The sequence below is a fragment of the Colossoma macropomum genome, unplaced genomic scaffold (assembly GCF_904425465.1).
Source record: "Colossoma macropomum unplaced genomic scaffold, Colossoma_macropomum, whole genome shotgun sequence".
In the NCBI taxonomy this organism is placed as follows: domain Eukaryota; kingdom Metazoa; phylum Chordata; class Actinopteri; order Characiformes; family Serrasalmidae; genus Colossoma; species Colossoma macropomum.
Genome location: NW_023494800.1, coordinates 24,637,613 through 24,663,449, shown reverse-complemented (window position 1 = coordinate 24,663,449; position 25,837 = coordinate 24,637,613). Strand labels below are relative to the sequence as shown.

The window sequence follows — 25,837 nt, the reverse complement described above, 5'->3', positions numbered from 1 at the left end:
CAACTAATTTGCCCATGCGAAAAATATTCTGGGCAGATTTTCATTATTAGATGTGCTTCCATTACAAATACATTGTGTTAAATTCCGAAATGTACTCCAACCACCAAAATACACTACACTAAAAAAAATTCAGAAATACGCTCTGCATATATTTTTACACATGGGTTACATCCATATATTTTTCAAATTGTGAGGAAAAGCAACATTTTTAAAATTTTGTTTATTTTTCATTTCCCCATCCTGGAGCAGAGAAAGAGGACTTTAGGTTTGTAGAGCGTTCTGATGACCACGCGACAGGAAAGCGAAAGTAGCCGGTGAAGACTGAAGGAGCGGTGAAGCGCTGAAGTTTTGTGGAAGCTGTCGCTTTAGATAACTTTTTTCCGAGAATGGGTGACCCTGTGGCCGAGTACACAGCTCGACTTCAACAACAGGTCAGCTTTACATGACACTGCAGTGTTATAATGAGCAATAAAAGGTCTTCTTTTCCGCCGGTACGTGTTTCCTCCTGCTCGGTGAGCCTTAGCTTAGCCTGAGGAGAGCTGCTGCTGCTGATGATGTAAGGTGATGAAACTCTCGGAGCGGAACTGTTAGAAATTCGGTCACGTATCGGAGGTTAACTAGTTGGTTCGCTTGTGCCGAAAAGTAGGTCACTGCCTGGTTCTTCAGTTCCAGTCCTGGAGAGCCGCTGTCCAGTTTGGTGTGCTGAAGCAGGTGTGCTTGAGCCGGCAAATCATGAAACTGGGCTGGAGCTTAAGAGTCCTGGCCTGCTGCCATACAGATCATGAACATTTTCTTAAACAACACGTTATGAAAGCCCGTTTCAGCCACTAGAGAAAAACATATAGCCATTTAGTAAGTCTTAATAATGAGAAAGTTTTCCATAATTATGATTTAGTATCTGTTCTATAATTATGATATAGCATTTTATAATTATGACTTAATATGCCGTAGTAAATGCTTACTATCTCGTAATAATAATAACATTTTCTCATAATTCTGAGAAAGTAAGTCATAATTATGCGATGCTGAGATTGAATCTTATTGTTATGGGGTAGTAAGTTGTAATTATGAGATTGTTATGACATACCGAGTCAACATCATGAGATATTAGATCATGATTATGAGAGAATCTCATTATGATATAACAAGTCATAATTATGACATGCAGTCTCATAATTATTAGACACTAAGTCATAATTGTAATGCCTATATATTTTTTTTCCAGTGGCAGAAACAGGCCATACATGTTCATACATGTTGTACATATTGTGCCTTATTGTTTTCATGGATGCGCACTTGTGGGTTCTTATACTAAAAACAGTGATATTACATTTTACGTGAACACTACATTATGCTGAAACCCTTAGATTTAAAGGGCCCATATAACAGAAAATATAATTGTCTGCTCTTTTTAGGAATGAGATAAACATAGAATGTAACTGTTCACTCCACAGTTCATGCAGAAAAATCCCCAAACTAACTTGGAATCCAGCAATCCAGAGCCAGAATTCCCCACCCCTGCCTTAGAACTTCAGTATGAATGGGGCTAAACTGCTGTAGGCTGAATAGGCTTGTGTATGCAAAGAAATTGGTTGTAATGTCGCAAAAACACTGATTTCAAAATGTTTTTTGCATTTAGCTTTCATATATGGACTGTTGAGTGAATGGCACATTCATTGTCAACATTTAACAATTGAGTGAAATATGATTTTCCATTATATGGGCCCCATAATTCCTGGCATGTGTTGACAAAAGAAAGGTTTTTTTGTGTATTTCAGGACTATTAGCAGGCCACTTTTAGATACTGCACCTCAGTGTAGTGAGTGGTTGATGCTGTTAATATCAGATATTATATTTCTTGCCCCACCTGACAGGAAAGGGAGATTAAGTCTCTCTCAGCGGAGATAGAGAGACTGAAGAACCCGCAGAACCTGGACTTCTCCTCCACAGGTCTGGATGAGCTCAGAGAAGAGAACGCCAGACTGAAGTACCGCCTCAACATTCTGAAGAAGGTGAGATCTTGACAAACAAGTCAACATGCCGTACATGTTTACCTCAAGTTGCCTAACCAGTTTCTCATAGAGACTAATGTAGTTTTAATGTTGCTATTTAAATAGGTGAGTTATAGTGAGAATGATGGTAGGGATATACGTCAGGAAAAAATAATAAACTTGTTTCAGTTTGGTGCCTCTCTGTGCATTATACTGTATCCAAATTAAAAAATAAAACACAAACCACGCCATATTCATGGGTAGTACGTAAGGTTGTAACAGTTTCAAAGCAGTATTGAATGAATGTTTAAAACACTGTATAGAAATTTATAGCTGTATCACTGACACGCTTCTTGGTCTGTTGTGGGCGGCTCACATTTATCGTCTTTTGTGGAAGCCACGATCAGTCATCAATTTATTGATTCTGACCCGAAACAGTAACTCGATAAACAGTAAAACAGTAAAGTTGATGATTGATATCAGTCAATCATCAAGATACAATACATTTTTCATACAGAATTACATTACTTCAGTGTTGGCATACACCGATCAAGCATAACATTTTGACCACCTCCTTGTTTCTATGCTCATTGTCCATTTTATCTGCCATTTACTATATAGGTGCACTTTGTAGTTTCTACAATTACAGACTGATGTAGTGGTGGTGTGTTAGTGTGTGTTGTGCTGGTATGAGTGGATCAGACACAGCAGTGCTGCTGGAGTTTTTAAACACTCACAGACACTCCTGCCTTGTCAGTCCACCTTGTAGATGTAAAGTCAGAGACGATATCTCATCTGCTGCTGCACAGTTTGTGTTGGTCATCCTCTAGTCCTTCATCAGTGGTCACAGGACGTTGTTGGCTTGATATTTTTGGTTGGTGGACTCTTCTCAGTCCAGCAGTGACACTGAGGTGTTTAAAAACTCCAGCAGCACTGCTGTGTCTGATCCACTCAGACCAGTGCAACACACACTAACACACCACCACCACATCAGTGTTACTGCAGTGCTGAGAATGATCCACCACCCAAATAGTACCTGCTCAGTGAGGGTCCATGGGGGTCCTGACCACTGAAGAACAGGGTAAAAGGGGGCTAACAAAGTATGCAGAGAAACAGATGGACTACAGTCTGTAATTGTAGAACTACAAAGTGCACCTATATAGTAAGTGGAGCTGATAAAATGGACAATGAGCGTAGAAACAAGGAGGTGGTCATAATGTTATGCCTGATCGGTGTACTATCACTGTTCGTTCTGTTCCTCTGTCCATCATTATTGTACTCAAATGAGAAACGTTACTATTTCAAGCAGCTTGGCTAAGCAACTGTCCAAGGTTGGCTAACCAAACAGTTTATTTCCAGACATCTGCACAGTGGACTTTTTTGCATTTGTGTTTAATACTTTTAGGAATGCCATGGATATTGTGTTACATAGAGCTGTGAACTATAACTATATAAACACATCCTCTACAGAGAGAACACATTACTTGATGTTTTAATGCACAATTAGTGTTTATGTGCTGAATTTAACATATTGGAAGAAAAAATAAAAAAACAAATGTGCCATGTTTTGGCAACTGTTGGCACATTTTATGTTTTATGCCCCCCAACATGTTAACCTCTACAAATAAACAGAAACTGTGCTCTACGATCTGAGGAAAAATGCCATATTTAAGTGTATTCTCTGTTGAGGATGTGTTAAATTATTTTCACTTATAAAATCAACAAAACTTATGCATTTGACGTATGAGCTGTTTTGCCTCAAATTGCCTTTTAATTAAATCGTTCTAAATTGTAATTCATAATCGACATCTGGGATAGGCTCCAGCACCCCCCACGACCCAGAAGGATAAGCGGTTTAGATAATGTGTATGTGTGTGTTTGTGTGTGTGTGTGTGTGTGTGTGATTCATAATCTTAACAAACGTAAAAACATAAGATTTGTGCTTTGGTAATATGCAGAATTGTTGCAAAACCCCTAGTTGTAAGAAGAAAACTGCCTGATGCAATTACGTTGTCTGATGAAATTACTGGTGTAATCTGTTCATAAGCCTGTTTAGGGGAAAAACTGATGAATCATTGACTGTTGCAAGGCTGTTACAGGCTTTAAGCATTTGGATGTGGAAAACAAATAATGTTGGTTGCTCTGATTTGTTGCTCTGTGGAAGAGCTGTGTTGTGGTAATCAAAAAAGCTCATCTCTGAAGGTGTGTCCAATCAGGAAGTGAGGAATCAGCTCTGTCATGTTGTGGCATTTTAAAATCTCAGTTGCATTTTATTTGTTGTGCCATTAATGCAGGTAGGGAGTAGGGCTGCACAGTATATTTAGTTGTTATCACAGTATTGGTGTTTGGTGCTAATAATGTAGAAAACTAAGTTGCTAATAAATCTTCTAAGACTGTCTTTAAACAGTAAAATTTGAAAACGTTAGTTGCTTGAAACATACTTGAAACTAAATTGCACTCGAGTTGCATAATGTAAAGCACCCTGCAACTCATTTGAAACTTGACCGCTGCAGTTCACACCTTCGTGAAGCAACTTTCATGAAACAGCCAGTCAAAGCACTGATGATGCGTCCCATGATCACATCCGACTATATGAATATTTGATTTCACTAAATAAGTGGATAAGAACTTGAAAGCTTGGTAGTTTTTTATTTTGTTTCCTGAGCCATGACAACAAACATGCATTGCTCTTAGCTAATGTTTCTGTTACCATCTGCGTTAACATTAGCCAGCTAATGCTAACAGCTGTTTAAACAGCTGTTTGTGCCAGCGTTTATTCTTCTTTGGCCTGCTTTTATTGTGATGTATTAGATTCATTCTCCTCTCTTGATGCCTCCTAATTTTACACAGAGGTCAGATTCATTGGGCATCCAAAGGATGAAAATTATTGCGGAGGAGGAAACAGAGACACAGTCTGCCATGATCTTCACTGTTCTACTTTTAGGACAGTAAGAGCAAAACGCCAACTGGGCTATAATTGTAACAGTTGCTTAAACATTCATTTTTAAAAACAGAGAGAGATTAAAAACCATCAAAACCGAGATGCAGTGCTTCTAAAACCAAATGACTCAGACATCTAATACAACCATAATGATTAGTTTCATAATGATTCATTTTCACACATTAGCACAACAGATAAAAAATTATATAGTAATGAAGTATAGATAGATACATGACAGCTGTGTTATAGAAAAGAAGAACAGCAGTGACAGCTGGAAAAAAAATACGAAGATGATAGAAATGCTGCAAATCTGTAAATTACACCTTATGGTGACTGTAGTGAGAATGATGTATTTTATCAAAAAAAAAAAACTGTTAGATTAGTTGAATGTGTTGTGTGCCACTTTTTTTGGATTGCTTTGTTTGTCTGTCAACATTAAAATATATATTGCATTGCAGTGGCAGTATATTCACAGGACAGTGTTTGTTCATGAGGATGAGCAGTCATGTCAGACACAGTTCTGGGAGTTCCACAAATCACTTATGTGAATTTGGCATCTTTGTATTTTTGTATAGTTTTGAATGTGGTTTTGGGACATTGAAACATTGTCCTGTTTTCTTCTAGAGCCTGCAAGAGGAGCGCAGCTACAGCAGCAAGAGCATGACCAACATCAACCAACGACTCCAGGAGATCTTTGGGGACGCCATCAGTGTGGCATACCCTGACCTGGAGAACCCGCCACTTGCTGTCACTCCCAACCAGCAGGCCAAGTTTGGGGATTACCAGTGCAACAGTGCTATGGCAATGGCTCAGGTCAGTCATCCGGACCAGCATCAGAGATATGAGATGTTTCAAAATTGATATTTTTCCATTTACTGCTGCACAGTTACATGTTTACCAGACATTTTGAGTGAGATTCCTACTGAAGATATAGTGCTCTATTAATAAGAGCTAAAAAAACGGAGACTGTCTGTTATTTGTCTGTTGTCCTGATAATATGGCCATTTTTCCATACTTCATGAATTCTCCTCACTTGCTGCTCTCTACTATCTCTACTACTACTAAATTCACCATTTTGAATACTGAAAATGAAAATTGTGTAGACTTGAATTCCTTTTCTTCCACCAAACACAGCACATTAGCAGGTCATAGTCATCATTATAGCCACCCCACAGATTTAGTATTTAATTTTTTAAAGGCTGGTCAGATCTAACATACTTAAACATGAAAAGAGAGCCATGTTTCGTGAGCATTGGTTTAATTTTTGCATGTTTGCATGTCTTTCTTAAATAGCCTTGGAATGTTTTTTTCAAAACTATTAACAACAGTGAGCAACTAAGTTAATCAGCTTCCATTTAGTTTTAATTCGAAATCGATGTACACGTCGATTTCCATGGTCATAACTTCTATGAGAGTTCAATGATTGTCTCCAAATTACATTGCAAGTTGCGATCTTTGGGGTCCAGGCACCCCATGCCTAGTAGAGCTAGTAGAACAAAAATGTTAGGCAATTTTTTTAAAGGGCCTCTATAATAATATTATAATAAATGTGGAATGTCTGACAAATTTTATGCACACTGACCTTTTAATCTTGGTACTGTAAACAACTAATTTTAAATTTTTTAGAAATTAGTACAATATTTGGACTTGACTTGCATGAACTCAGTGAACTAAGTAATCCTACAGCATTGACGCTTGTGTTTTAGTCAGGTAATGATGCTGCTGGACCTTGTTACCGGGGTTTGGTTTCTGAACTAGTCATCTTTTTCACCGCTCATGAGTTTGAATAATTAAGTTTAGGGTGTGACAAGCTTTTAAGGTTGTAATGCAGATTAAAGGAGTTGAATAACAACAAGAAATTGTGTGCCTTTTTTTCCAGATGATGAAGGCTAAGGGTCTGAAGGTTAACCCTAGGGAGATAGCAGAGAAGATTGTCCAAAACATTCCTGACAACGAGTTGATTGAGAGAACAGAAATTGCTGGACCAGGTTTGTTGTTTACTGAAAAATATTTATTAAATCATTAATTGGGTTCAAGGTAGAAGGATTCTCAGCATCTTCTAGTACATTACTAATTAAGTGTGTATGTTTGTTTGCTTGATTCATTGCAGGATTTATTAATGTTCATCTCAAGAAGATGTTTGTGTCAAAGCTTCTCACGAACTTGCTTCTAAATGGAGTGCAGCCACCACCTTTAGATGGGAAGAAAAAGGTTAGAGAAAATTCTTGCTTTATGAGAACAGACATAGACTGACTGTTACGATTGAAGTAAAATGTGTCTCTGCCCTCTTCTTCTATAGGTCGTAGTGGACTTTTCCTCTCCAAACATTGCAAAGGAGATGCATGTAGGTCACTTGCGATCCACCATCATCGGTGACAGTGTATGTCGCCTGTTTGAGTTCCTTGGCCATGAAGTCTTAAGGTAAGTGGATCGTGAAATGGTACTCTCTGAATTAGCTTATTGATATAGTGCCTGTGTGGTGTGCGCCCGTTCCCCAGGCCCCGATGACGACCACAAGAGTCAGCAGGAAGGCGGGGCCCGAACCCTGAGTGAGGACGGCGGGAAAAGGAGAACCACTAGTGAGTGGGGGACGGCGTGCAAGTCCCGAACTCCTGGGCACAGCCTCCTGTTCTGCCTTTCCATCACTGCCCTCACTCTGTAGCTCAGCTGCCCAGGTCGAATGTGAGGTGTAATGAAGCGGCTGATGATGAGGCTGGGCTCACTCGTGGTTCTCCTCTTCCTACTCTTTTTGTTCGGGCCCTGCTCCCTGCCGGTTCTTGCAGTCATCATCGGGGGCCTGGTGGACGGGCACACACCACAGCCTGTAAAAGTGTTTAACCCCTTAAGTCATCAGATTCATCTGATTTACAAACATTGATTTTCTGTGCTGTGTCATGTTTTATTTTAAAAGACTGACCCTCAAAATGAATGAATTTAAAGTGATATTGGTTTTATGCAAAATGACTAACTGAAATTCCTGTTTGTATAAGTATTCAACCCCTGTGCTGTGGAAGCTCCTAGTTTACACAGATGAAAGATATTGCCTTAACAAGCACATGATTGGCTTGCAGTTGGCTTCTGCATGTGAACCATTTAAAAAGTTCACCTTTTCTGGGAAAAAGGCCCCCTTACTTCGAACAGCATTCATCAGACTGTGACGGAAAGCTGTGAAATTTAGGATCAAACAGCATTCTAAGGAAATTAAAGTTCTAGACATGCACAAAAAAAGGAAAAGGCTACAAAATAATATCTGAGTGTTTGTGATCCCAGTGTTTGCTGCTGGATCAATTGTGAGGAAATGGAAGCTGCATCATAACACCCAGGCACTGCCTGGACAAAGCTGTTCCTCAAAACTCATCATCAGCAGGAAGGGGACTTGTGAGGAAAGCCACAGAGAGGCCAGCAGTCACTTTGAAGGGGCTACAAAGTTCAGTGGCTGAGACTGCAGTGAAACTGTACCAGTCAATATCAAGAGCTAAGCATGTTTCATATTTGCATATTGCAAATGTGGTGCTGTTTGAAAATTGCGGTACACAAGCATCTCTCTACCAACTTGAAAAACCTGGAGCAAATCTGACTGGAAGAGTGGGCAAAAATCTCTCTTAAGCAGTATGCAAAGTTGGTAGAAACTTACCCAACAGGCTTAAAGCCGTTATTGCAGCAAAAGGTGGTTTTACCAAGTGCTAGTCCTTATTAGCTGAATACTTATGAAAGTAGCATTTTTCAGTTTTTAATTTTATTTTTAAAAGCTCTTCTGACAAATAATGAACTTTGACTTAGAAAATATACTTTAGGAGCAGAACTGTGGTGAGTGCACAGAAAAATATCAATTACTTAGTAGGAACGTTTACAACACTTTTTTTTTACAACCACCCGTTATTTAACATTGTTTTACCTGATGTGTTGTCCAGTATACATTCAGAGACTTTGGCTCTGTCCCCTTTAACTCGTTATAACCCGCCCCCATATTTGTTGCAACACATGCATGCCCACATTGGTGATCGTAAAATGGATCTGCATGTTGAATTGGAGATTTCCGTGTGCTACTATGTTTTCTGTCACTGTGTAAAAGAAACACAGTGCTGCCTTTATTGTTTACACTGTGATATTTACTGAGTCAGCATAGGTGCACATTCAGAACAGAATTAAGTTTATTAAGGCGTGAAGGCAGAAATATATTCCTGTTCATATGTCTGCTTGCTTAAAATAGAAATTGTGATCATGATCAAGTTATTATAGGAGAATAGTAGATGATAAGGCAAAATTAGCCTCATTTTGTCTCTGTATTAAGGAGTTAAGAGAATCTGTAGTAGTTGTAGTGCACAAACCTTCTTAAATCAAATTTTAGAAGGCCTCTCTTCTGCTTTGAGGAGGCATTTAGTCTCCAGATTTAGTGCATATTCTTTTTCTGTATAGCCAGCAAATCTGTTACACATGTAGTTACATTCCTGTGACCTTGGTTGGAAAGTGTTTTTTTGTTTTCCGCTGAAGCAGTTTTTATTCTTCATCAGGTTGAACCATGTGGGAGATTGGGGGACACAGTTTGGAATGCTGATCGCTCACTTGCAAGACAAGTTTCCAAATTACCTGAGCGTCTCCCCACCAATCGGAGACCTCCAGGCTTTCTACAAGGTAAGTCCTCTTTATTTCAGTTGCCTTTTTTAATGGAAGGATCTGATTATGCTTATTACTTATTTATTTTAGAATATATATAAAATGTGGAGAACCCATCCTCCTCTGGTTGGATTGCTAAACAATAATACAAGAAGAGCAGTATAAGTAAAGAAAACAAAATGCGTCTGTCATTTGACAGAAGTAATTAGATTTGCCAGTGATAATCTGTGACTACTGTTAGAGGCCTGTCAGAGTAACAAATGAGAAATAGATCCATTAAAAACAGTGACTAATGTTAGAAGCATGTCAGAGTTCATATAAAATCAATAAAAACCAATGAGCTAGAAGCCCATCATGATGACGTGTAAATATGTGAAGAACTCAGTATAACGCACGGCAAGTGAACAACATCTCATTAAATAGTTCTAGTTTGAGTCCTTTTTATTTTTTTTTTTGGAGAGATGCTTTTGAACATGAACTGTTCCCTCTCATCTTCACTCTCAGGAGTCAAAGAAGCGTTTCGATGATGATGAGGAGTTTAAAAAGAGAGCCTATCAGTGCGTGGTCAGGCTGCAGAGCAAAGAGCCAGACTTTATCAAAGCCTGGAACCTCATCTGTGATGTGTCCAGGAATGGTAAGTATAGATCAAGCCATACAAACTGGTGTTCACTCTAGCCTTCTCACCATCATGCCAAGAGGCTCTAACTTGTATAATATTTAGATCTCAAAGTAAATGATCTTACCTTAGAGCACCACTAGGGGTCAGGGTTGCTTTGCAGCTGAGTCGATGACTGAAAAGCTGGCTTGGAATCGCTGTTATCTGTTCTGATTCAAAGCCTTGAGCCATGCGTGGCTGAATGCTACACCTAATATTCATAGACACCTAATAGCTTCATGGGACAATTTATCTGCCCTGTTCCTTGATTACTAGCGTATTGAATGAGGCTGCATTTATTCAGCTGTAGCAGGTATATAAATGGAAAGTGAAAAATTTATTATATAATCAGCAGTTCTCAGTGCTCAGAGCTGGCACATCTTTCCCTTTAAGGAGGGGTTGGGCCAAAGAGACCACCAGCTTTCAAATCCATTTTGCACAAAGCTTCAGTGCATTAGGGTAGAAAATAATTATAGAGGGATGAAAAATTGCTTCTCAGAAGCCTGATGAACTGAACACCACAGGGCCCTGGTTTTATTCTAAGCAGCAGTAAAAGCCATGTTAGCCTGGCTACGTACATGTTTCCCTAAATAAGTGTACACTTGTCCACATGGACATGTGGAACATATTCAGACTGATTTTCCACATTTATTCAGTCTTTGCAGTAGACTACAGCTTTAGCTTTTTGAAGCAAATGAGGCACAGTAGCTTACAGGCAACAACAGGAACTAATGTGTCCTTACTTTGCTGCATAGTTGGGAAGTGCAACCTCTCTATTTATGTTATGTTGCTGTGTTTTGGAGGGGGAGAGTAGTTAGAAAAGTAGCATGCATGTCACCTATCCTGGCTTCAACAAGGCAATAATTACTGCAGCATCTGATGCATATGATGAGGGCTGCATGGTATGAACATATTGCAAATATAGTGCTTCATGTTTCTGCTTGCAAAATAACAAAAACCTTGGCAAATCAATAATGTGATAGAGTTAAAGACTGAAGATACTTGGCTTTTGTTTGAGAGCTCATGAAACCTCCTCCTGAAGAGCTGCTTTCTAGGTCCAACCTGAATCTAACATGCTTTGTAAAATGCTAAAGTGTGGGTTGTGGTTGGAATTTCTTCTGGAAGGTAGATCTCCAAAACTATTTGGGGACCACCTGAGCGTACATGGATACACCATACAAAGAATCTAAATCCTTAGTACCTTTTTCTAATAGCTTTTGAACGTTTACTTTTTGTTCTTAGAGTTCATTTGTTATACTAACTCACATTTTGTTATCAGCACTAAAAGAAATATGGTAACGCTTTCTGGGGTTAAAATGACAGACTTCGTAGCTCAGTGTCATAATATCGCAGTGGCATAATGCTGATAATATGACAGCTTGCCATGTCAGGCTGGTTGAACAAAAGTGAGCATTTTTGTGTGTGTGTCACATCAGCATTATGTCAATGTGACATACACTAAGCTACAAAGTCAGTTTTTTAACATTTTACCCAAAAAAGTGAGAGGACACCACCTCCTGTGTTGAAGTTTAATAGACCACCTGTGTTGCCAAATATTAAAAATACTTTGAAAAACTATGAAAACAGTGCCTTTTATTTGGTGTTTTAGATACTATGCTGCAGTAAATGTAATTGTACAGGACTAATCATGCTCTCTTTTTAATGAAACATGCAGTTGGCCCGTGTTCTCTAGGTATTGATGATAATCACAACGTGCTCAGAAACGCAGTCAGTTATCACGATAATAATAAAACACTGTCATATTGCCACTCCTAGAGTAAAGTCATTTGTCTTGACCAGCTTATGTAGGCGCCATTACCGGAAAAATGTAGTTTAGCTAACATAAGAATGTTTGTTTGTTTGTTGTTCTAAAAAGTACAACTAGTCCAAACTCTTTTCTTCCAGTCATTTTTGACAGAATTTAGTAAACTCTCTTACCCATTTGTAGAAGTTACTAGGATCGTTTTGTTTCAGGAATACAGTATTCGGTGTCTTGCCCAAGGACTCTTTAGCCATTTTTGGATTGGATTAATTTATCTATCTGTCTGTTTAAAAAATACACATCTCAGTGATAAAACCATCCCATTTGGAAGGCAATACATTTACAACAGGATAAGCGTGTTTGTGGTGGGTTATTGGCTATTTTATGTGATCAGAATTTATCTTTAGACCTTTAGGGAACTGACAGTGATACTAGTCATTAATTCTAGTGAACTTGTAATATTGTAATAAAATTGTAATATAAAGAAAGCTCTAAAGCTGTAGCTGCCATTAAAATGATTGTGCTTTTCCAGGTACCATATTGTGTAACAGCCCAGAGCAAGTAAATGGTTCAGTGACTCTTCAAAAGCATCTATTTTTCATTTTTTGATTCGGAAAGAGCTAATATTTCTGATACGCGCACTAGGAGTCCACATACAGCAAGAAGCAGCGGTCAGAAATCTATTTGTGTAACGCGATGTGACATCTGCCTGGAAAAACAGATGTGCATCTGAATGGGACTGAAATGATCAGAGCTCCGCTGAGTTTGGTGAGAAACAGTAGGTAATTCAGACTGTAATTTTCTCAGGGAGGGAGAAAAAGACAGACATGGCTGATCGGGACGACAATAAAATCACAAAGGAGTGCCGGTCAGACGAGGACTTACCTCTACACCCCATGTTAATTTAATCCTGAATGAAGAAGTCTTTAATGGTGTAGCGATTAGTAGTGAGTAATCTGAAAAAATGTTTTCTTTCAGCACTGTTTTGCCTTACGCTGCCCTGCATGTACTTCTTTGAAATGAACGGCAATGTTAAACAACGTCTTAAGCATAAGGAGACATATTTGTAATCTACATCTAAGTCTTATCCAGTGCAGAAATTTGAAAAAATCTTCTCTTTTGAAGTATTCAATATGTGTTAGTGCCCTTTGGACGTTACGCGACTTTACAGTGCTAAATCCTGCAATTCTGTGCACTTCTTACCTTTTAAGTTTCAGTTTAAAACACAGTAGTGCAGCCAGGAACGCTTAGCTAAGTCTGTTGGATCTGCTAGCTGGCCTTGTCTCAAGTACAGACAAGCAGCCTCTCTAACCTTCAAAATGTTGAGCTGTCCGTTTAAACTTGGGCACACAGTACCTCACTTTGAATTTGTTAGCACTCCCTTTAATTCCACATCACTTTAAAATTATAGACTGAGACCTTCTCCGGCTAATCCCTCTCCCTCGGCCTTCCGCTTTAGCCTCTATATTTAATAGAGACCTTTCCGAGAAGCGAATCTATTCCAACCAGCGCTGCAGTTTTAGCTTCTGAACTCTGAAGGGCACAGGCGCCCCCAGGCACCGCAACTGACTGCCTTGTCTTCCTCGTCTTCCTCGTCTGCCTTTCCCCTCCATATTTAACACTGCTCGCTCTAGCTTCATATTTATCTTGATATGATGGGCTGGGAGTACCCTGATACCCTTAATGCCTTAATAACCCCACCCCCTCAAATGGAGGCTTATATAATGAAGGTCAATTAGTGTGCGTATGTGTAGGTTTTCCTGCTGAACACATCAAATCTGTTTTTTTTTCTTTGTTAACTCGAGACATTTGCTTAGTTTGATTTCCCCGAGGTGTGGCTTGTGTAATTAAACTCTCTCTCTCTCTCTCTCTCTCTCTCTCTCTCTCTCTTTCTCTTTCTCTCTCTCTTTCTCTCTCTCTCTTTCTTTCTTTGTCTCTCTCTCGCTGGTAGAGTTCCAAAAGGTGTACGACTGCCTGGGCATCCGTATCATCGAGCGAGGGGAGTCCTACTACCAGGACATGATGACAGAGGTGGTGAAGGAGTTTGAGGAGAAAGGTGAGAGTGACATGAAGGACTCTGAGGTACCAATAAGGGCTGTTCAAATGACACCTTTTCAAACTCTCTCAAACACGCTTCTTTGTTTTCTGAAGGGGTTAGAAACTCCAGACACCTCACAATTAGGTTTCAAATTGCTGACATGTGATTAGAAAATGATTCTGATTTTATTAAAGCTGCACTGGAAAAGTGTTTGTTAGAATTAAAAGAAGTTGCGTTGCTGAGTCAGGAGGGGTAAAAAAACAAGGGAAAATGGGGTGTCCAGTCAAGTGACACTTAATAATAATTTTAAAGTTTGTAATTGCCAACAGCATTACGTACTGCTTTTTCATAATTCCCAACAGCATTCCGTATTGTGCTTTTATAGTTCCCAACAGCATTCCGTACTGCTTTTACATAATACCCCACAGCGTTCTGTACTGCTTTTTCATAATACCAACAGTGTTCCGTACTGCTCTTTTGTTATACCAACAGCGTTCCGTACTGCTCTTTTGTTATACCAACAGCGTTCCGTACTGCTCTTTTGTTATACCAACAGCGTTCCGTACTGCTCTTTTGTTATACCAACAGCGTTCCGTACTGCTCTTTTATAATTGCCAACAGCATTCCGTACTGCTTTTTTAATAATACCAAACCAGGTTCCGTACTGCTTCTTTATAATTCCCAGCAGTGTTCCGCACTGCTTTTTTTGGAATGCTCAACAGCATTCCATACTGCTTTTTCATAATTCCCAACAGCGTTCCGTACTGCTTTTTCATAATGCCCAACAGCGTTCCGTACTGCTTTTTCATAATGCCCAACAGCGTTCCGTACTGCTTTTTCACAATGCCCAACAGCGTTCCATACTGCACTTTTATAATTCCCAACAGCATTCCGTACTGCTTTTACATAATACCCCACAGCGTTCCATACTGCTTTTTCATAATACCAACAGCGTTTTGTACTGCTTTTTCATAATACCAACAGTGTTCCGTACTGCTTTTTAAATAATACCCCACAGCGTTCCGTACTGCTTTTTTTGTAGCGTTCCGTACTGCTTCTTTTTGGATTATGGATAATAATCCCCAACAGCATTCCGTACCGCTCCTTACATAATACCCCACAGCATTCCGTACTGCTTTTTCATTATTCCCAACACCGTTCCATACTGCTATTTCATAATTCCCAACAGTGCTCCATGCTGCTTTTTCATAATGCTCAACAGCGTTCTGTACTGTGCTTTCATAATTCCCAGCAGCGTTCCGTATTGCTTGTTTATAATATGATGATGACAATTTTATAGAAAAATATCTGAAATTACACTGAAGTTTGACATGTAGGCTCCAGTCTCTGACCATCAGGGGGCAGTGTTGCTGCTTCAACATGCTCATTTGCACTTTCTTGTCCTTCTCTCTCTCTCTCTCTCTCTCTCTCTCTCTCTCTCTCTTTTCACACTCTCCTTGCCTGTCTCTCTGCTACATTCTCTTTATTTTTCTTTCACTCTCTCCATCTCTCTCTCCCCCTTTTTTCCCCTATTCTGTTCCTCCCCTCCTCTTTCTCTCTTCCTCTGTCTGTCTTGTCCCTCTTTTTTCCACTGTATTTTCTCTCGTTCCTACTTTCTTTCTCTTTCGCTCTCTCTCTCTCTCACTCTCACTGCCCTGTCTCTCTGCTGCCCTCTCTCTCTCTCTCTGCTGCCCTCTCTGTCTGTCTCTCCCCCCGTCTTTTTCCCCCATTCTGATCCTTCCCTCCTCTCACTCTCTTCCTCGGTCTTTCTCTGTCTTGTGCCCTCTTTTTTTTGTTTTTCCCCCACTACTCTCTCTTTCTCTCTCACACTCTTTTGCTCTCAGGCCTGGTGGAGTTGGATGAGGGCAGGAAGATAGTGTTTGCTCCAGGTCAGTCCATCCCCCTGACAGTGGTGAAGTCAGATGGGGGCTATACCTATGACACGTCTGACCTGGCAGCCCTGCGGCAGCGTCTCTTCGACGAGAAGGCTGACATCATCATCTATGTGACTGACAGTGGCCAGGTGCGTGTGTGGCGCTGCTGGACCTCAGCGATCTATGGAGGGTTTGGAGAGAAAGTCCAGTCATGGCCCAGAGCTCTCACCTCTGCAGCAAGAATAACCTGCGCATGCTTCTCTGTGTGTGTGTGTGTGTGTGTGTGTGTGAGTGTGTGTGTGTGTATGTGAGTTTCAACTTCTCATTGCATCAAATATTAATTCAGGCCGGGCCAGTTCTCTGGTATGCTACAGTCTTTCTCACTGCATCAGGTTCATACATTAGTATCACTGTGCTCTCTGTGAGAATGGGTCATATGCCTGTCTGCATACAATGACTATCCCAGGTTTCTAATGCTGTGACCAGGGTTGCAGATATTTGAATGAAATTAAAAGTTATATAAAAACTGACCGGCCACTACATTAGGTCGACCTACCTGCCTTATGTCTACACTTATTGTTCATTTTATCAGCTTCTTTTACCATATAGATGCACTTTGTAATTCTGGGTATTATTTGAGTGGTGGGTCATTCTCAGCACTGCTTTGACACTGACATGGTGGTGGTGTGTTAGTGTACGTTGTGCTGGTACAATGCAGCTCAGACACGGCAGTGCTGCTGGAGTTTTTAAACACTGTGTCCACTTACTGACAACTCTTTGAGACACACCTGCCTTTTTGATCCACCGTGAAGATGATGATAACTTATGCAGCACAGTTTGTGTTAAACATCTGCTAGTCTAGGGTGCCCAAACTTTTTGTCTTGGGGCAAAGTGCAAGGTTTGTGGTGGGCCAAGTGCCAAAAAGACACTTGAATATTCAAATTTAAGAGAATATTCAAATAAAGAAGGTGGGTTTCAAATTCTGTTATTAAAAAATGTATTTTGTAACATGTACTCTGTATTTTGATTCTAAAATACTTAATGCTAAATACAATTTTGAAAGGAAAATTAAAAGGTAAATGAGAATTTAATAATTTAATTAAACTACAGAGTGCAACTACATCATAAGTGGAACTGGACAAATGAGTGTAGATACAAGGAAAGCACTTAGTAAAGTGGCTAGTGAGTGTTGCTGGATTCATGTTTATCAGACAATATACAACCACCAGAAAAAGAGATATATGAGTCTGTGAGACTGAAAAGGAGCTTATTTTCTATAAGGACCAGACCGATTTGAAAGCTTTGTGATAAAACCAAAACCAGTTTTAAGGAATTCTGATAAAGCAAGTGCTGTCAAGTTGTTTTCTACTCCTGACAGACCTTACGGATAGTGTTCCTCCAGAATATCCTGTCCTCCATTTGGGTTTTCAGGCTTCTGAAGGGCGGGTTTATGATTCCTCAGATTGTATCCTTCCATCTTGTTGTTGGTCATCCTCTTCCTTTTTTATTTACATAGATATTATTACATATTATTACAGTATGTAGACTCCAGTATGTGCCACAAAATCCAGCATGCTCAAGAGCAGAGAATGGTTGGTCATCCAAAACAATGAATTTCTTTACTTTCATTACTTTATTTTCTCATGACTTCAGAAGCTGGGTCTATAGGTGGCATTGGCAGAATACCAGGGCCTTGACTTTCTGCTTTTGTTTTGCTGTATACTGCACTGCAAGTGGGATGTTGTTTTCAAATAGTAGTAAACCTATAGTAAAGTTGTTCTTGGGTATTGTACCCCCTCCCGATACTGTGAACAGTGGTTACAAATTGCTTGTGTAATGGCCTTCATAGAAGCTGTGAAATAGTTCCACATGGCTGACATTTTCACAGCTGATCAGCTACTGCTCAAACTGTTTGAAGAGTGTTTTAAATCACTGTTTGCTGTCATTACCATTAACATTATTTGTAAATGTGTTGAATTCGACACTTGTAGGCTTGTATAATCTTTTGGGTGTTTTTTGGTCAACATTTTTCAGCTTTTCAGCCTCTTTTGACTGAAAACCAGAAGTGCCATTTTTTAGTTGGCTGAAAGTTTGCTGCATCCTTACCAAATGTTGGTGCTTTATCACTAAGATTATTGCAAATGCAAATACATTTCCTTGACTTCAGCCGGCTAATCTTATTGGCAAGCTGATATACAAGGTGTACTGTAATGCTGATTTAACGCCAGGACTCCAGTATCTGTGTTGTTTCACTAGCTATTTGGTGGATAGTAAATTGTATATTTGTTCATTTGTGTTCATTTTATGACAGGGTGTGCACTTCCAAGTGGTTTTCGCTGCAGCTCAGATGATCGGCTGGTATGACCCCAAGGTCACACGTGTGGAACACGCAGGCTTTGGAGTGGTCCTAGGAGAGGACAAGTAAGTTATCCACTGCTAATGCTGTTCAATAATCCAGTGGTGTTGTATGTATATCTGTTTTCCAGAGCTGTTGCATTGTTCTCTGTTGAAAGGTGTATAACTGTATATCTCTAATGCACTGTTACTAAAGTCACTGTGTCTGCCACAGAAAGAAGTTTAAAACCCGCTCAGGGGACACGGTCAGGCTAATGGACTTGCTCGAGGAGGGCTTGAAGAGATCTATGGACAAACTTAAAGAGAAGGAGAGAGATAAGGTGAGGACTTCAGGCAAGAGGGGGGAAAAATAACACAAGGGCTTATTCACACATCCCATCACTGGGTCCCTCTTATTTGCCCTAAATTCCTCTCACACTACTCTTCTCCAGTCGTGTGGTTCAATTCAAACAAGATCAAGGCACAGCAAATAAGAGCAAAATGGAAAATTGTGACTTGGTACGCCTCCTTCACTGGCTCCCACGGGGGTTCAGCAATTAGCATTGCCTCACCTGCTCATAATGAAAGATTCTCTAATGGCTCTGCATCTTCACCCTGAAACGCCTCAAATGAAGTGCTGATTTAGAGTTGCATAAAAAGCATGGCTCATAGATGAAAAGAGCAGTCTCTTCTCTATCCACTGCCTCACGCTTGATCTGAAAGGCCTTTAGAAGCTCTTGTATACCTTTTCTTTAGCTGTAGTAGCTATGACTTTTTAGTTTTTCCCTGTTTTTTTTAGTGTTGCCAGAAAGAGGCAGAAAAAGCAGAGGCATATTCTTCCGACTTGGCGTTGACTAGTATATATTGCTAAGCCTACGTACTTGTCAAGGATATTGAAAGTTACACATGCTGCATTAAATTGTGCAGGGAAAGTTAGCAGGCGTGTAATCGCGCCCCATTCCCCTGGGCACAATCAATTAGAAGCCCGGCATTGGCGGCAGAAGCCAATTCCGACCTATTCTGAGAATCTGATGTTGTTACGACGCGCACTGCGGACCATTTAGGCATCCTCCCTGAACGTCACTCTGCTGAGCCTGGCTGTCATCCCAAAAGCACCACCTGTTAAGGAGCTCGTGTTGGAGCAGCTTCGCTGAGAAAATCCATATTCTTAATCTGTCTTTTAAGTTCTCATATGTAATGTTGAGAGTGGTAAAATCTTTTACAACAACCTACGTTTACCTCTTCAGCATGAATAGTTTTAAAAAATCTTTTTATGTCTTTTTAGCTTAATGCCAGAATCTTAGAACTATCATAATACAATGTCTTCAGCATCTGGCAGCATATTTGGAACCATTTCATATAATACCTTTCTGTGAGGGAGCTTTTAGGGCCATTAAATGCTGCTCAAGTCTGGTTCCTATCAACACCACTTTATGATTCTCTGGAATAGAGCAAACCAATTTGAATGACTGTATTTACATCTTAGCCATTCAATTATGCAATAAATTGGTTGAATTCCTGTTTGAAAATATAATTGTAGTGATATGGGATGAGCTTTTGTTGGTTTTTGTTATTTTTGTCAAAGTAGCTCTTATTTTTCTTATATTTCTTCATGGTGTTTTGTGTTTCATATTTACCAGTTCAACCTGTACTCCTTTAATACAAGTAGCGACTGTCAGCTTAGCAATTTCTTAAGAGTGGTATATGAGCATGAAACCCTAAGACGCTTAATGATGGACTGTTTTCCCTCAATTCAGAAGCAACTATTACAAAATAAAACAAACTACTGACAAGCCTGTGCTTTATAGGCATGATTTGCACCCATAAATCTGCAGGGCAGCAATGTGGGTCATCAGTCGACACCAAATGTTTAGCTTTTAAGGATTTTGAATGTTACAGCATAAATGTTGTGCTGTTTTGTAACTCTGTGCATGTCTACCTAAATTTAGGTTTTGACCCCTGAAGAGCTCACGCGAGCGCAGCGTGCCGTCGCTTTCGGCTGCATCAAGTATGCTGACCTGTCTCACAACCGCATCAACGACTACATCTTCTCCTTTGACAAGATGCTGGACGACAGGGGCAACACGGCAGCCTACCTCCTCTACGCCTTCACTCGCATCAGGTGAGCCCCCACTGGGGATCGATAGGCACAGGCAGGGGGTCCGTGCTGGGAGTGGAGGCTGGATTGATTCCAGTGTGAGTGGGAAAGGAGCAGTCTCACCAGGGCTTCTTGATGGACCCTGTCCAATCAATACCTCACGCAGGCAGCTGAGTTTGTGCTCCCTTGCCAGTTTCTGGCTAGCATGTTGTAAATATGTAAGTATGTCTTGGAAGGAGGGAGGCTCTGGCTCTAAGGCTGTGCAATATAGACAAATCACTAGCATTGCAACTAACTGCAAATAATTTGCTTTTGTTGGATTGCATGAATACACAAAGCACCCACAGAAGCACATCTGTAATATGACTTACCGGAATGATCACAGTGCACTGTAAGAAAAATTGAGACTGAGTAGAGGGCAAATTTGCATAGTGTAGCCTTCTGTGATATCAGTATTGCAATGGCCAGTATGCCACAAAAGTGAACAAATATATTGTGTATCCTTAGTTAGTGATGCATAGTATCAGTTTTATCTTGCTTTTTTCAAACAAATTGGCACTGGACAGATGTTTAGATTTGACCAATATTTCAAACATTTGATGACGTGTTTATTGTACTTTGCAAGAGCAGAATGATTAGGTGATGCTTAGCTACTACACTAAATGCTACTACACTAAAATATCTGCATTTTATTCCGTATTACTGCATTTTTAACCCTCTAAATATAGATTACTCTGTAATGCTAATCCAGGAAGAGTTTGTCCCAACATCTACACTTTATAAGCGTTTATGCATTAGGATTGGCAGATAAGTATTTGGAAAGTATCAATATTAGCATCACCCCACGATTCCCATATCAGTGGATACCTAGTTCTAGCACATATTTGTTGGTGGTAGACAAGTCCCTCTGTGTTCCTGTTCATGGACTGTGTGTGTATGTATCAGTGTGAAGTCTCTGAAAAGCCTTTCTGGTCTCATTTGGTGTGTCTGCCTGCCTCTGTGCTCTCACTCTCTCTGTCAGGCTCTTGGCATCATGGCAGGAGTTCAGAGCTTTGGAGTCATCTCACCTTTTTTGTTCTGGCTACATGGGTACTTTCAGCCTTGGCCCTCTGTCTTTTCTCTTTTTCTATTCTGAAATCAAACCCAGCATTTCACTGCCACTTCACTCTCTGTAATGAATGGATTCAGTATGCTGTCTTTCTCACCATGAGCCTAGTTCACTGAGATCTCCAAATGCTGCTTCTGAAAAGCATTTAACACACCTGACTTAATTTCTTTAATGTTCCAAAAAATTTGCTTCAGACAACCTGAATATTCAGTTCAAATGTCAAATATTGTCTCTTGGTTAGAAAATATCTGAGAGAAAGAGTACGAATAAATTGTAAATGTGCAAAAGTCTTGGAAAGAGACAGGAAGAGTTCAAAACCTGCTGCACTTTGGCCATCCACTAAAAAGATACAAACATATAAATTGTATCAATTGTAGGTCCAGCCACGTTGACAAGAAGGTATACAATAGCTTGTGGGCTCCTGGGTTATGTCGTTAGCTTCAGGCAAAGCTTATGGTGACTTTAAAAGATGAGATTATATGATATTTACAAACTTTCACAAACTGTAGCAGCTATACCTTTCTCTGAAAGAATTATTGTTGTCACAGTGTACTGATTTATCACTGCTGTTGGAAGAAAACCTCATACATCATACATACAAACCTCAAACATTTTTGTTGTTTTTCTGTTTTTGGCATAATTTGAAAATGCCTGTTGCTCTTTACATTGTGTGTAAATTTCATGAAGAGCGGACCAAAAGACGATTACTTGGAAAAATGTCTGGTTCCATTGACTTACATTAAATGTAAAGTAGGTTTTTTGCTTTTCCTGTGAAGTTATCATTTTGGAGATACAAGGTTTTCTTCTGAGTACAGCGATATGTTTAATGTGAATAATATATAATCTCATTATTTATTTTTTTTAGTAGCCACCTAATTTGACATGTAATAAGAAAAAGAAGTTTATCTTCATGTGTTGTAACATTGGTATGACTAATAAATACAAGTAAGAATTTATTGCACCTGACAATAAAAGTCTTACATGTGAAATTACAAAATAAATTTCACACTAATGCTGTGTTACAGGCTCATTTGTGTATTGCTGCCTTCTGTAATATCAATATTGCAAAGGTCAACATCACAACAATTAACAAATGATATTCTGCAATTCTAGTTCCTAGTGCTCCTGATCAGTACTTAGCATGCTATTTATACCTCTTCTTTCATTAATACCTCAGTGATTCTGCTCTGTGACCTGCAGGTCCATAGCCAGGCTGGCTAACATTGAAGAAGCAGCCTTGCGTAAAAGCAGCCGAGACGTGCGAGATCCTGCTGGAGCATGAGAAGGAATGGAGGCTGGGCAAGTGCATTCTGCGCTTCCCTGAGATCCTGCAGAAGATAGTGGATGACCTGCTGCTGCACACGCTGTGTGACTACCTCTATGAGCTGGCCACCACCTTCACAGAGTTTTACGACAGCTGCTACTGCGTGGAGAAGGACCGGCAGACAGGTGGGGCTCCCAGCATGGCCATGAACCAGAGGGTTAGGAGTGCTTTGCCGCACAGTGGGATGAGTCAGTTGGAATAATGAGTGGTTTGGGCTTGCATTACAAAATGTTTACTAGACTTTGACCTGGCCTTTTTCAGATCCCAGATGCCAGTTCTTAGAGTAAAGTTTGGGCAATATGAGTATACTTAGTGTGGCTGTGATGAGTTACGTCATATTACTTTTCTAAGCATTTTCTGAATGTTGTCAGCACTTAAATAATACTGACTGCATGGTTCATTACAAAGAGAGCTTAATTAAGCCAATTTAATTGGATTTAGTTCAATGCAGTATGCAGAACAATGTATAAAAAAGAAAGTATTTATAGATTTGGATAGTATTTTTAAAATATGCCACCACTGATCATTTTTTTGTCTGTTCCAACTTCAGAAAAACACTATTGTGCTGCATATTACTCGATTTAAAAATAATTATAATCTATTAACCTTTACGACTGGTAAATTACTGATTAGTTTACATCTTCAGGTCATTACAAAGCTGTGTTTAGCAGATTCACCACAAGGGGGAGATGTTGATAAGCAGGCTAACAGGCTACTCCAGTAATATGCAGAGTTAGGCTGTACAAATGTCTGTGTTTGAGTAGAGCTGCATTAAGTGTTAAGTAGTATTAAACCCTGTGTGAGAAATGAACACCACCAACGTAACACTGGAATTCCCATAGAAATACAAGCAGGAATCAGCGTTATCATAGTGTTGGTACTAAGAGAACGTCAAAAGTTCATGAGATGACTTACTCTGCAGCATAAAAGTAACTTTAAATGGCAACTTAAGCTTTAAACTGAATTTGCTGATTCTTGCGGATACTCTAATTATAGAGTCGTAAGCAAAAGTCAGATTATGTGTTTGATTAATTTAATTGACGTGTTTGGTTAAGTTTCTGTGTTCTCTACAGAGAAAACATCTGCAAATTTTAACACACAATTACTGTTTATTTGCTTAGTTTAACATATTAAGGGGAAGAAATAAAACAAAATGTGGTTTGTGCAAATGTCATGGCACATTTAATTCATTTTTATTTTCAGTATGTTAATTTCTCTACAATTTGCAGAAAAATGCCATATTTAAAGTTATTTTTTTAGAGGATGTTAATCTGATTTTAACGTATGTTTTCAGCAAAACATATTTGACTGTTGGTGTTCAAACTTTTGTGTATGACTGTACACATATTAAAGAGCTTCATGGCTCTACGTAGTATGTTTAGTTAAAATCATTTTTTATTGTTTGGCCTTAAAAAAAGATTACTTGATTTATCAACAAAATAACAGCTAGATTACTCACTTACTAATATTGTTGGTAAGTGACAGCCCTAATCGTGCATTATGAAACTGTTTTGAAGTGTTATGATACTGTATTTGATATTTGCCATATTGCTGACCCCTGCTTCGACTCCAGTCCTGGAAGGCCCCAGCACTGAGGGGATAGAGATCTCATTTAACACACCTAATTGAACTCTTCAGCCTAATTATCAGAGGATTCATTGTGTTAAAAGAAAGAAAGCACACATTTCTGCTGAGTTTTGGCCTGCCAGGAAGTAAATGAGACACCCTTGTCTGAGACACTAGACTAGACTAGAAAAGAACAGAATGTCATGCCATTATATAATGCCATTACTGGCTGAAACAGCACAATAACTATAATAGACAGATGCTTTTTCCTCCATTAGATGGATGTATGAATGAATAGTATATGTTTAATGTGAAGAATAGACTGAGACTCAGGTCAGATTTTCTGTCCAAACAACCTGCATGTTATTGGACTTGGTTCAGTGTTTTTTTCCACCCACAATTAAATTTCCTCGTTAAAAGCTGGTTACACAGACACTGATGAAGCTAGATCTTCTTGGATTAAATAGCTCTTTTAATATAGACTAATGAAAACTGAGTTTCACAAAAGAGATTAGAAGCACTCCTGGGCTGTGACTAGTCATGATTGAAAAAGTTGTTCTCCAAGTATGCTGATTAGATCTTTGTGAACTTTGTGAAGATGTGAACTGTTTGACAGGGGATTGTGAAACTTTGATGCAGGCTGTCCTTTGAATTAGCACAGAGAACATGTTGGACCAAGAATGTATTTACTCCTGCTAGTGGCAAAACTTTCTTATAGTTCTTTCACCATTTGTCCTCATTTAGTTGTAAAACATGGCAAAGTTTCAGATAGTCGTCTAGTACTATAGATTTTCCTGCCTCACAACATTGAATTAAACCAGTTTAGAATGGTATGGATTAAGCAATTTACTGTAACTATATTCAGTGGACGGCACTTAAGAGCCAGATTGCAACATCTAGTTGGCTACATATTGACAGAACCCCTCACAATTGTATTTCCAACCTTTTTTATTATTATTACTTAATTACTTAACCTTTTTTTAATTGTTCACGGTTTTTAAATTTTCACAAAGCGGCACTTCAAAAGATGAAACTAATCAGTTCGGTTGACATCAGTTGCCTGTAAAGCCACATTATTGCACATTTTTCAACTCTTTCATTATGGTTTTGCATTTGCTATTGAACTTTGAGAACATTGCTTGGATTTCACTTGTGGGCGAAAATGAAGTAGCAATATTGCCTACCATAATGTCAACAGTTGTTAAGCTACTTAATAGCCTCTAAGTGTCCGTGCACGCAAGAAGTCATTGATTTGATGGGAAAGTAACAAGCTTTCTGTGAAAATTGCAAGTTTACCAATTACGATTTCTCTTGTTTTTCTCAGGGGAGGTGGTCAAAGTCAACATGTGGAGGATGCTCCTGTGCGAGGCTACGGCAGCCATTATGGCCAAAGGCTTTGACATATTGGGTCTCAACCCAGTCCAGAGGATGTGACCTAGCTGTTGCCTTGACCACAAGCCCTTCTCGCCAACCATTAATGTCCTGTTGGATTTGATGGTAAACCGAATAAAACCCAAATGACTCCTTGTAAA

At 39.4% G+C, this 25,837-nt stretch overlaps 1 protein-coding gene across 1 annotated transcript; it reads left to right on the top strand.

The window, feature by feature from the left end:
* The first annotated feature begins 276 nt into the window (after positions 1–276).
* Positions 277–25,837, top strand: rars1 (arginyl-tRNA synthetase 1). Its single transcript, XM_036588054.1, is given in 16 exon segments — positions 277–431; positions 1,875–2,012; positions 5,557–5,745; positions 6,812–6,920; positions 7,043–7,143; positions 7,232–7,353; positions 9,444–9,564; positions 10,051–10,180; positions 13,915–14,019; positions 15,846–16,024; positions 18,187–18,296; positions 18,445–18,550; positions 20,159–20,331; positions 22,616–22,679; positions 22,681–22,864; positions 25,630–25,837. Coding segments are annotated over 16 exon segments (1,986 nt in total). The 5' UTR covers positions 277–386; the 3' UTR covers positions 25,740–25,837.